General features: G+C 38.8%; 1 protein-coding gene across 5 annotated transcripts in view; it reads right to left on the bottom strand.

The window, feature by feature from the left end:
• Positions 1–13,558, bottom strand: part of C7AH15orf41 (chromosome 7a C15orf41 homolog) — a 242,228-nt gene that overhangs the window by 115,851 nt on the left and 112,819 nt on the right. For all 5 annotated transcript variants that reach the window (XR_003120189.1, XM_025389917.1, XM_025389914.1 and 2 more), the window contains one exon: positions 11,910–11,977. Coding sequence is in view for 4 of the 5 variants with exons in the window: in XM_025389917.1 (XP_025245702.1) it covers positions 11,910–11,977 (68 nt within the window). In the remaining variant the exon portion in view is untranslated. The remainder of the gene's footprint in view (positions 1–11,909; positions 11,978–13,558) is intronic.

The raw sequence follows: 13,558 nt of genomic DNA, 5'->3' as shown, positions 1-13,558 counted from the left end.
GCATCACCTTTGATTAAAATTAATGGCCCATTCCCAGTGTTGGGTAGCTTATTTCCAATCCATTTGTCAGCCCAAGACAGTGGTTTCATGGCCAATGTTCAGAAACTCTGTTTTAGAACACTCTTGTGCACATCTTGAAAGGTCAGCATTTTAAATGTAAATAACCTTTTAATGACAAGACACATATTTAAAGTAGACATTTAAGTTAAATTTTGTTAAAAGTCAATATCCTTAAACTGTCTAGATTTTGAAGGATTGGTGCCAGTATTCAGAGCAACCTCCCCTCCTTGAAATATAAAAAATCTCAAGCTAACTATTGAGATAACGAAATACAGATTGAAATAATATGACTTTAAAAACAAGAGAATTTGGAAAGTGAGCTGTAGATGAACAAGACTGGACGAGTTTCTGTTCTGTAACTATACTCTGACCACAATGAGAATATTTAATAGAAAAGGCATTTATTAAAATCAACTCCAGTGCCTTGAGCTGATGTTTCCGGTAGCCGATGAACAGTTTTAAAAGCAATGGTGACATTAAAAAAGATAGATTAAGATTTCATTAAAACTCTCCTAGTTTCATCAACCTTTGCAGATGTTAAAATCTGTTTCAGAAAGAAAAATGATTATGTTCCTGATAATAGTGCAAAACAAAATTTCAAAGGTCACCAAGCAATCTAAATGCACACACACACAAAAATCCCTTTAAAAGACAGATGCTGCACTCCTGTTCACTGCACCAAAATTACAACATGATATCTACAATTTAAACTGCATGACTGACTTAATATGAAAATTAACAATCCCGAACTCCAAAACTGAAACACAAAACATCAAGTGTGGCTAGGGATCCTTCCCATCTTTTTGTGGTGAACTTCAACAAACTACAACTGGCTCGCTCTGTCTCTTTCTCTCTCTCACATACACACACCCCTGTCTCTCTCCCTCCCTCTCACTCTTTCTCTCTCAACATGAAGCTGATTCAATAATCATTGTAGCCAAAGGACAGCATCTGGAAGTCTGTGTCACCATTGGTGATATCAGATTTCCATTTTTTTTTAAAATAGTAAAGAGGTTATCCCAAACATCTAAAATACTATGTATTGGGCATCTTCTTCCTTTAATTTATTTACTAAACTCTCACTGCCGTAGCTCCTCTGTTTCAACCTTTGGCTTGCTTCCTTCATCCTAAATCTAAGAAAGGACGAGGTAACAACTTGGCAAAGTTCAGACAAAATGATGGTACCAGGGTAGGAAGCAGCATTTTGAAACAGGTGGCCTTGTTCATCTGTTCTAGGCCCCAGGACACTTAATGCCCCCAAAAGATGAATGAGTAAAATACAAGTGCATGTTTACCAGTATCCATGTCTTTACAAATCCTATCTGGATAGACAATAATTTCCTTTCTTAATTTAATTCCCTACATATCAACGAGGCACAAAGGCACCAACTAGGTTCCAAGTTCAAGGTTTTATTGGATAACTCTCACTGTTATCTTTCTTCCTGGGTCCCAACTGTCCGTGCTACATGTTCATCTGAGGTTCATCTCAAATGTGTAAAAAAGACAGCATCTCTTTCCTTAATACTGATGGGGAAATTTTTCTTTGACGTCAAGTTTTTTGTTTTGTTTTTTTTTTTTTTTTGAGATGAAATCTTGCTCTGTCGCTTATGCCGGAGTACAGTGGCACAATCTTGGCTCACTGCAACCTTCGTCTCCTGGGTTCAAGTGATTCTTCTGCCTCAGCCTTCCAAGTAGCTGGGATTACAGGTGCATGCTACTATGCCTGGCTAATTGTGGTATTTTCAGTAGAGATGAGGTTCCTCCATGTTGGCCAAGCTGGTCTTAAATTCCTGACCTCAAATAATCTGCCTGCCTCGGCCTCCCAAAGTGGTGGGATTACAGACGTGAGCCACCATGCCTGGCCTCAACTATTTTAAGTAACACTGGACCTATCCACTCCTTCTTATTTTAGTAGAATTCCCCCACAAAACCCAATCTGTGGCTGGTGCCATTGTTGGGTGGGCAACTCTTTTTTCTTTGGCTATTGATCTGTTGAGAGAGAGAGAGATATATGTATCTTTTATACTCAGTTTTACAATTTATGTTTTCCTTGAGAATCACACATTTCATGCAGGCTCTTATAAAACAGCATATATTTGAGCCAAGTAGTTACTTATGATTCTTTGAATTTTCTAAGTGGAAACTAGATGTTTAAGTAATATAAACTGTTTCTTCAACAGTAATATAAGATGTTTTCTTCAAGAAAAAAGTGATAAAGATTAAGAACAAAGTAAAAATAATATTAGTTAGAATGAAAAAAAGGTTATGGCAATAATATGAAACAGTACTTTTAGTATGACTTCCCCAAATGGTTGAGAATCAATATCAAACCAATCTTCAAATCCTGCATATATGTCTTAGTGACTGTACTAGATACAAAGTAAGGGTCTTCTGGTTTAAGGTATATATTTAAAAACCCAATATATTTCATAACCATTAAGTTCATTAATGTTATAGTTCCAGTGTTCATTATCAAAATTAATATGGGAATATTATCACTTAAAAGCAGACCTGTTAACCTTCAGATTCACAAAACACAGATTTTTAGATAACGGGTGCCTCCGAAACATTTCTGAACTAGTAAAATTGTAGAGATTACTAGTCCAACATTTCAATTTACACACAATACAACTGGCCTAGAGAGAAGTTAAATGAGCAAACAAGACCAAGACCTCTCAAATCACTGCAGATACAGGGTAAGTGCCCATGTCAACCAAGTTGCAGTTGGTCTCAGCAGACAACATACCATTCCTAATTATGCAGATATTTAAATTTGATCAAATGTAATATTTTTAAGGTGGGGAAAGATTTATTTCTGTCTTGGAAGATCCTGAAATGTAAGAAAGGAAGACTGCCATCTGCGAGCTATTTAGACAACACCTGCCTGAAAAGGAGATGAACTAGACAGTATCTTGTTTTCTAGCACTTCAATGGTCCTCTCTCCAATTTATCTTAAATAACTCAATAAAACCACATCCAAAGATGATGTTAATTTTCAAAAACAACCCAGGTCTTCATTTATTTTGAGGTTGTCAGGCCTGTCTTTAGAGGGCATTTTTAAAAAAGAAATTACACATGCATAAAGAACATTCTGAAGGTTTAATTTCTCTGGCCTTTGAATTACCCTCTTCTCTAAATACCCAAAATATCCAAAGCAATTAAGTACTAATTACACAATTTCTTTTCTTAAAATAAAGGGCTGATTTTGAGTCAGCGAACAAAACACATCTGAAACTAGTTAATGTATACTTAAGAATCACAGGGGGGCATGAGGACTACCAAGAAAAGGTTTGAGGGCTTTAAGTTTGTTTTGTTTTATTAAAAGTTTTACATTTTAAAAGTATAGTCATTTCCATAAAAATCATGCAGAATTCTGGTTCACAACATCTGAAAATGAAAAGTCACATCCTGACAGGACTTTTATCTACGAATTTATAAAATGTTTTCTAAAATGCTAGATTAAAATACACTGTATGATAAGAAGAATATTCTTAACACCTAGTGCATCTTTACTAAATAGAGGGAGGGCAAAAAAGACATATATCAATACATATTAAAACTATATCTTTTCTACTCTAGTAACTAACTTTGTTTTACTGTGTTATTTTTTTTTCACAACTCTGTATAACTCAATATTTGGAGTTATGATCTTTGTTCTCTATATTTTTATGTTCCTTAAGAGTAAGTTTCACAGCCTTTTCTATACAATTTAAGAAGTTTGCAAGGTTTCAGTAACAGATATTACATGTTATGCAAACCGTGTGCAAAGGTACACAGAATAGACATGCATTTAATGGGGAGACCAATAGCACAGATAAATGAAATCTTTAGAGAACCCAAAACTTCATTATAGCTGTTAGTTTCAACCTCTTTCCCCAAAGCCTCTTATCAAAGCCACTAATAAGGAATACAACTGACTGCTCTGACCTTGTCCTTTGCTTATGTCTTTAGGGGATAATACTAGTGAAAATTGAAGTGCCTTAAAGATAGGAAACAAATGGGAGGTCAAGAAGCTGGGACAGTGTGGAGAGGCTAGGTAGGCAACTGGTAGCTGTGGAGCGGCAGAGGACACGAATATGAGCAAATAAAGTAAAACTCTTCTATATTTTATACCAGATCATGCTAAATCCTTTTCGTTGTAGACGAAGGGACAAATCAACATGGTAGAATAAAAAGACACAGGACAGGTTGTTGGGAGGGTAGCAGCTGTGATGCAAGGCCGAAGGACAATTTGTTTAATCAAAACAAGTGGAGTGGACAGTCACTAGAGCCCTTTCCAATTCCAAATTCAGAGGAAAGGTTGAATTTAGCTTTTGTCTGTCCTGGTTCTTCTTAGCTGTAGTCACTGATGTTAGACCCTCTTGCTGGGCCAGCTCCATGTGTCGCCAAACCAATCTCAATGGAGAGAGGCATACTAGCAGTTCTGAGACACAAAAAGGATCTCCTACACAGACAGATGTGCATATGGGTGAGTGTGAGTGAGTGCACACATGCACAGGACCAAAGGAGTCAATTCAGCAATCACAGTAACGGGTTTGACCCCCAATGCCTTTGGTTATGGTGAGTAAAACCCTAGCCTGTAATTAATTATCTGCAGGGAGAGGGAGATTTTTGATTTTGCTGTCCTGTATGTCATCCTGTCTGGCATTGCTACCCTACTCTCACAATGCGATTCTCATGAGTGGGCAGTAATGTAACCCCAAATCACTGCCACAGGGCTGGACGCAGACTAGCTGATCAGACCCCTTTCTGATATATATATATATACACACACACACCATATATATACACACATATATACATACACACACACACACATATATATACACACATACACAAACATACACACACACACGTATTTGAGACAGGGTCTCACTCTATTGTCTAGGCTGGAGTGCAGAGGTGCCATCATGGCTCACTGCAGCCTCGATCTCCCAGTTTCCAATCCTCCCATCTCAGCCTCCCCAGTAGCTGGAACAGCAGGTGTGAACCACCAAACCTGGCTGATTTTTATTTTTTGTAGAGTGGGCAGGGGTGGGGGGTAGTCTTGCTATGTTGCCCTGGCTGGTCTCAAACTTCTGGGCTCAAGCAATCCTCCCACCTCAGCCTCCCAAAGTGCTGGGATTACAGGTGTGAGCCACTGCACCTGGCCCTTTCTGAAATTTGTTATGTGGCAAAAGAGAATCACCAACTTTGCTCTGGGGTTACAAACTCTAAGGATTAAACAAATTAGCAATCACCAGCAATCATCTTTGTGACCTTGTGACCTGAAAATGAAGCCAACACAGAAAAGAGCAGAACCCAAAAAGGACAAAAGATATTAATGATATTGTTTTGCCTTCTGGATTCTATTAAGAGACACAGCAGAAGCAAATCTCTCCTTTGGAGTTCTCCGGTGTATATTTAAGCCAATAAATTCTCCTTTTTTTGTGTATATAATCTAGTTTGATTGGATTTCTGCCACTTACAACCAAAATAGTTCCAATACATCATTAGCGACCCAAAGGCCGATGATCCCTGGACATGAGCTAACCACCAAGAGCAGTGGTGAGGGGCGCCGGGAGCAGGGCGCACCCCATCGTAAGTGGCAGTGGTGAGGGAAGCCAGGAGCAGGGAGCACCCCATCGTAAGTGGCAGTGGTGAGGGAAGCCAGGAGCAGGGAGCACCCCATCGTAAGTGGCAGTGGTGAGGGAAGCCAGGAGCAGGGCGCACCCCATCGTAAGTGGCAGTGGTGAGGGAGGCCAGGAGCAGGGAGCACCCCATCGTAAGTGGCAGTGGTGAGGGGGGCCGGGAGCAGGGCCCACCCCATCGTAAGTGGCTGTGGTGAAGGAGGGCCAGGAGCAGGGAGCACTCCATCGTAAGTGGCAGTGGTGAGGGGGGCCGGGAGCAGGGAGCATCCCATCGTAAGTGGCAGTGGTGAGGGAAGCCAGGAGCAGGGAGCACCCCATCGTAAGTGGCAGTGGTGAGGGAGGCCACGAGCAGGGAGCACCCCATCATAAGTGGTCACAACAACCTTTCTTCAAAGTTCCAGGGAGCTGAATCTCAAACTCAGCCGTTAAGAAAACAAACATCCAGAAAGCATTTCATCTTCCAGCAGCATATGCGTTTAAGGTCCTTTTCTCAGTCCCAGGGAGAAGTGTGCACGAGCACATTCAATAAGATGAGTAAGAAAGTAAGTCTCTCATCATGACAATCTCTTCAGAAAGGGGAGAACAGAGCCCAAATTTCCCACCCCCCACTCTCAATTTCATGTTCCTGTTACTCTAAAAACGGCATCATATTTTTAACCTTCTGATAGACAGGAATGTAAATGGTGGATTCCTTACGAAATACCCAACCATCTCCGTTCCCTTCAGCCTACATAATTGTATGTTTCATTTCTGGTCTCTTACTCTCTGCCACTGACATCTGCAAATATGCACAGTCTTGGTATTCTAAATCTCATCTGCTCCTGCTGCCTATCCTTCACCTGAAGTCATAATCCCCTGTTTGTCACATCATAATCACCTCCCCAGCACAGTACTGTTGCTTCCGGTGAGGAATAAAGCAGCAGGGGCAGATGAACTCTTAGAAACAAAGATCCTAATTTCTTACGGCAAGGGACATCCTTCACTAAGCCTATTTGGCTTTACAGATTATACTGTCTCAGAGTCCCACAGAGTAATACATGAATGCTACACAAGCACCCCTGTAAAATTTGCTGGTTCGTCCAAACATAGGGGTGAGGGTGAGGCAGGGGCATAGCAAATGCCTCTCAGGTGTCACTCAAAATAATTGTTAGCGTCTACTAACAGAAACATTCACTGGAAAGAATAAAGTATCTCCAGAACCATCATTATTAGGCCAAACTTAACAAGAATTTGCACCAGCCGGTGGCTGTGGCCGTCACTAATGAAAGTCCCTCCAACCTGGAGATACGCCAACTCAGAAAAGACGGATGGTTTATCTTCAGTCTTTGGTATGAGCTCTTTCATATTTTACCTAACAGGGCAAACTGTCTTGTTGCCTTCGCATTGTCACTATTTTCTGTTCCTTTCCTGTCTTTTTGTCCAAAGCTCTTAAAAAAAAAAAAAACAAAACCAGAACCAAACCAAAACCGAACAAAACAAAAAGGAAAAAAAAAATAGAGGGTATAACAGCAAAATATGGTCTCAATAATCACTTGAGAGATACAAATCAACACTTCTCTACCGGTAGATGAAATACATTTTCTGCTTCGTCTATATGGCATAGACTGAACCCTTAGCAGAGGTAATGGGATGTTCACAATGCTTATGGTTCAATTTAAAGTTGAAGAGTTTTTTGTGCAGCTAAGCCGAGGAAGGGGCAGCAAGTTGAACATGTCTTTTGAGACTTTAAATGCTGATATCTATCTATCTATCTAGATATCTATCTATCTATCTATCTATCTATCTATCTATCTATCTATCTATCTATCTATCTATCATCTGTCTATCTTAGTTAGAGACAGGGTCTCACTCTGTCACCCAAGCTAGAGTGCAGTGGAATGACCACAGTTCACTGTAATCTTGAACTCCTGGGCTTCAGCGATCCTCCCACTTTGGCCTCCCAAGTAGCTGGGACTACAGGTGCCTACCACCACCCCAGTTAATTTTTTTAAACAATTTTGTGTAGAGACAAGATCTCCCTATGTTGCCCAGGCTGGTCTTGAATCCTGGCCTCATGTGATCCTCCTGCCTCAGCCTCCCAAAGTACTGAGATAGGGCCAACAAATATTAATTCTAAATTAATTATCCTTGGAAAGAATTGCTGACATGTACTGAAACTTAAAACTTATCTTCAGTTTTCCCAGAAGACTCCATGTTTGCATCAACTTAAAAAAAAAAAAAAAAGTTTGTTTCTTTAAAATTCTTAATGGTGTCTGCCCACAGCAGACTTAAAGGAGTAGTTAGCTACTGGCAATAGAGCCAACCTTATGAGCTCAACTGGCCATCCTAGATATACACTGTGGTAGGAAGGTCCTGGTGACAAAGAACAAATCAATAAGTAAAATTCCATCACTATTTCAGGAAAAAGCAGCTCATGAGGCAGCAGCATTTTCTTCATTCATAGAGGACAGTGACTGATATTGAGTATAATTTGTATCTTTCTTGGAAAGGTTTAATGAAAGTAGCCTAACAGCCTTGAGTTTTTATTCTCATTATCGAGACAATCATGTGAGCACCTACTAAGTGAGATGCATTCTCACTGGATTCTCACTGGATCAGAGAGAAAACTGCAATCTCATTGGATCACACATGCAATACGGTGCTTGGCTATGAGCACTGGGGGCACAGAGTGCTTATAATCAATCATTTCATACTAACTAGTGTAGTTCCTGGCATGCAGAGAACACAACAAAAGTTAATTGAAAAGAATGAATAAATAATGAAGGGAAGAATTACATGGACTCTCAGAAACTGCTAGAAATTATCAGTGTTCATTTGTAGTTTGTCTCCCTACTGGACCATAACCCCATTAAAGCAGACACTTCATCTGACTTATCCAGTGTCTAAAACAGTATCCAACTTAGTAACTTATTTGTAGAATAAATGAGTAAATATGTGCATGAAAAACATTTTTTAGTTGGAGAAGCTGAAGTCATTTATTTAACTTTGACCTGCCTTAATACAATATACTTATGTGTGGAAGTACAAATAGGATAAGTTTAAAAGATAGGATGAACTCATATCAGTACATTCAAATCTTCAATGATAAGAACACTTCTGTTTTTCTTTCCTATAGTGCCTGGCTAGATCTTGTGCCATAACAACTGCTCAGGATGCAGTTATGAACCAAGGAAATTTAAGAAAGAAATAGTGATTTACTTTTATTTTTCCCTTCAATTGGTAAGAGGAAAGATAAAGTATGCATTTTATAAAACAAATATAGAGCACAATGTGTGGAAAATTTAGAATGGGGTAAAATATTTTCAGGAAAGTCATAATTCTTAAATATACGAATTATCTTATATTAAAAGATGAGAATATTTGTCTTTCAAATATAGTCCAAATTAGAAGCCAACAGAGAGAGAGAGAGAGAGAGATATTTTACTTCTGCTTAGCAAAGGATCAAAATAAATTAAACATATTTGCAATGTCTCTGCAACAAAATTCAAGGTGTACACATGTAAACAAGAAAGAATAAGATTAGTGGTCTACTTATTTACCAATACTTTTTCCATAGTTGGCTTTAAAATGATCTATCTAAATTTACCTGGCACAACGCTTTAAATCTAATTAATCTCTGTGAAGGGGTATTTATAAGGTAAAAGGACAACAGCCTCATAATAGTATTTCATACAAAGCTTTCAATCTTCATTTTTCAACCACAAACATATGTTAATCCAGTGCTACATTAAAAATACGAAGAATTAACTTCTTTGTATGTTGATGAGGAAATGCTTTAAAACAGGGCTCAGGTTGCATCAACTTCCTATATCTTATTTATTTATTTATTTATTTATTTATTTATTTATTTATTTATTTAGAGATGGAGTCTCGCTCTGTCGCCCAGGCTGGAGTACAGTGGCCGGATCTCAGCTCACTGCAAGCTCCGCCTCCCGGGTTGACGCCATTCTCCTGCCTCAGCCTCCAGAGTAGCTGGGACTACAGATACCCGCCACCTCGCGGCTAGTTTTTTGTATTTTTTAGTAGAGACGGGGTTTCACCGGGTTAGCCAGGATGGTCTGGATCTCCTGACCTTGTGATCCGCCCGTCTCAGCCTCTCAAAGTGCTGGGATTACAGGCTTGAGCCACCACGCCCGGCCTATCTCATTTATTTTTAAAGATCAATTAAATACCCGATTTGAGTATGCTTCCATAAAATAATTATCCAGATTCTACAGCACAGAGGAACAGACGAGACCCATCAATTTCAATTTCAATTTCAAGTCCCCTTTCTGTACTTGTTTGCAAGTAGAGATGACCCCCAGACCACATTTTTACACTGCTTTCGTCAGCCATGGTGAATCCAATCTAACACATTCAAGTTCAAGTAAGTTGAGGACTAGGACTAAGTTTAGCCCACATCTACAATCTTTGCTTCTTTTTTTCCCAGCTGGGATCGGCTAGTTCTCAAGAAGGAAGCAGAGAAAAGTTAGGCCAAACAAAAAAATAGGGCTGAAGGCCTGACTGTCCGTAGGCTGATGGCACCCAGAGAGTGGTGCTAAGCAGCTCTGACAATGCTGCTGCCTGCTTGGTGGCTTAAAACAAAACAAAACAGAAAATAGATGTGGCCATGACATATTGGCCCCTATCTGAGTAATCAATGTGATCAGATATTTCATAATACTATCAGAACTACCTGGTTCCAAAACATATCTCATAGTGCATCATAGGCCACACATTCCAACTGGTTCTGAACTGTTACATATTTTCCTTTTGATTAGACTTTTAAAAGGTGATTTCTTCCAAATTACCCTCTTTCCATAGGCTGAACAATTCAACTGTCCCCATATGAAAAATCTTGCTGCTTCAACGTACTGAGATTTAATTCAGTGACTTGAGAACACTTGCCTAATTGATCAACTTTATGTAACCCTAACTAGGGAATATTTATGATATCTCCAAGCTTCAAATTAAAACAATCTTATAATACATTCAATTTTTATTCTACAGTTTATTAATAAAAATATCAAACATTAAGATTTGGAATAGATACTTTGTAGGACTTTATTAAACATCTCTTCCTTACTTGACATTTCTCCGCATTTGGTTTTCCTTGGCCAATTCTTTGTCCATTTCAGAACAAAACTTATGTAATCCAATATTGTTCTATTTTTTGTGTATGTCCTAAAACAAACATTATGCAGACTCTTCAATATCTATATAAAATAGATCTGTTTAATAATAAAATGACTTGTATGTGACCTTTACAAATTAAACCTCCACATTAAAAGTGGAGAAGAGAAATTAATTCATTGTAGAGTGCTTTATGGTTTCTGTGATCACTTATTATATGTATAGTCGTTTGAGGCTTAATGTCTTTTTTTTTTTTTGATGGAGTCTCGCTTTGCCGCCCAGGTTGGAGTGCAGTGGACGAGATCTCAGCTCACTGCAAGCTCCGCCTCCTGGGTTCACACCATTCTCCTGCCTCAGCCTCCCGAGTAGCTGCGACTACAGGTGCCCGCTACCATGCCCGGCTAATTTTTTTTGTACTTTTAGTAGAGATGGGGTTTCATCGTGTTAGCCGGGATGGTCTCAATCTCCTGACCTCGTGATCCGCCCGCCTCAGCCTCCCAAAGTGCTGGGATTACAGGTGTAAGCCACTGTGCCTGGCCTGAGGCTTAATTTCTAATGCTTAAGAGATGTTGAAAGAAATAATAATTTGTAATACACAAACACATGAATACATGTGGGATTTTAAAAAAAACATAATAAATCCATGATGTCAATGAACGTTTGGCATGAAATAATAAAGGCTTAATATTTTGCTTTCAAGTAAAAGTACTACCGAGTTCCATATATGAGACAAATATACCCAACATGAATCTCTCTAACTGTTCTTTTTAATATATAAAACATTTTATAGACAATATTTCTTTTGTTTCTTTTTCTCATAAGGCCTAGATTATGGTTAATATCTCATGACACCAAAAGTAATACTGCAACAGATATTAAAGCATTTTTTCAGCCACTTATTCTATAAAATATTAATTGCAAGCTTGTGCATGTGCTGTATATATAGGAGATTAGGTAACTGAGTTCCTGCTCAGTTCCAAATCAATAAAAGATAATATGCAGAGCATCAATCATCATTCACCCTTCCTTTAGTGGAAGATTTTTAAAATATATATTTAAGCACTCATGGAGACAACACAAGCTACAGAAGATGTGAATAATACTTACCGAGGAAGGACAAGTTTTTCTCTAGAAGTAAGTCTCTCAGCAGGACTTCATGCTCATGACCAATGGCACTGGGAAGTTTCAGTTAAGGGGGTAACACAGGCAGAATTATACCAGCAGGAAAATGCTAATACCAGGTCTATACTTTGAGACGAAATGAAGCATTGAGGTAGTCTGAGCAGCCATTTTCACCCTTAGTCCACATCTTTGAGGAATGACATCTCTACACACATTCCCTCATTTAAATAATTTGATCGAATTTTTCTACAATTTTTTAAAACTTTTTTTTTTTTTTAAATAGAGAGAGGGTCTTGCTCTGTTGCTCAGGTTGGAGAGCACTGGCACAATCATAGCTCACTATAACCTTGAACTCCTGGGCTCAAGCGATCCTGCCACCTCAGCCTCCCGAGTAGCAGGGACTACAGGGGTGTACCACCCACCATGCCTGGGTAATTTTTTTTTTTTTTTTTAAGAGATGGAATCACACTATGTTGCTCAGGCTGGTCTCAAACTCCTAGGCTCAAGTGATTCTCCCACCTCGGCCTCCCAAAGTGCTGGGATTACAGGCATGAGCCACTGTGTCCAGCTTTTTCTATAATTTTTCTATATATTTTGGCAAACAAAGATTTGTAAATGCATGTGTACTTTGTATTTTGAAAAGAAGGAGAGACATTTTAAATGTACTTTAATCTGTGTTAAAAATCTTTCAATTCAGCTGGGCAAGGTGGCTTGCGCCTATAACCCCAGCCACCCTGGAGGCTGAGGTGGAAGGATCACTTGAGGCCAGTTGGGTAAGGCTCTTAAAAAAAAAATTCTAAAAAAATTTTTTAAATTAAAATCCCTCAACTCAATTTAGCATACATTTATTAAGCTCTTAATAGGTACCATAAAGAATACTAGGCAGCCTTTGCCCTAGAAGAATTCCTAGTCTTAGAGAGTTCTGGAAATCTTCTGTGAATTCACATTTGTCATCAGGCCAACATTTAGAAACTTCGTTTCACTTCCAGTCGACTGTTGCGACTTGCAAGCCAAACAAGTGATTTGTTAAGAATATATGTAATCTGCAGGAAAGACATCTTAGTAAAGAGTTCTGGATTAGGGTGTGGGTACAGAGGCTATTTCAAGAGTCTTTTTCTTATGTGTGTATGTATATGCATGTATATGCATCTAAATAGATACACATATGAATGTATATTTTTTCAGTGCTTACTATGTGGTAGACACTATGTTAAGTGCTTTTAGTATGTTATTTTATCCTCATAATTATAATAATTATTTTATAGATGAGGAAACCAAGGGTCAGAAGGTATGTGCACAGGGCATACAGTTAATGAGTGGCAAAGAAGATAACAACAAGATCTCTGCCAAGTCTATGTTTATGACCTCCATATAGCTTCTCAAAAGTATTAAAATTAGGTAATAATAATTGACAATAGCTAATATTTCTTAAATATCATACATGAAGTCTTTGTGCTAAATACTTTGGGATACCATCTTACAATAGCCACACAAATAGATACTAATATTAGTCCCTCTTTTTTCTTTTTTTTTTTTTTGAGATGGACTCTTGGTCTTGCCCAGGCTGGAGGGCAGTGGCATATCTCGACTTACTGCAACCTCTGCCTCCTGGGTTCACGCAGTTCTTCGGCCTC

This window comes from Theropithecus gelada, chromosome 7a (genome assembly GCF_003255815.1).
Source record: "Theropithecus gelada isolate Dixy chromosome 7a, Tgel_1.0, whole genome shotgun sequence".
NCBI classification, from domain to species: domain Eukaryota; kingdom Metazoa; phylum Chordata; class Mammalia; order Primates; family Cercopithecidae; genus Theropithecus; species Theropithecus gelada.
This window is presented reverse-complemented; position numbering and strand designations above follow the sequence as displayed.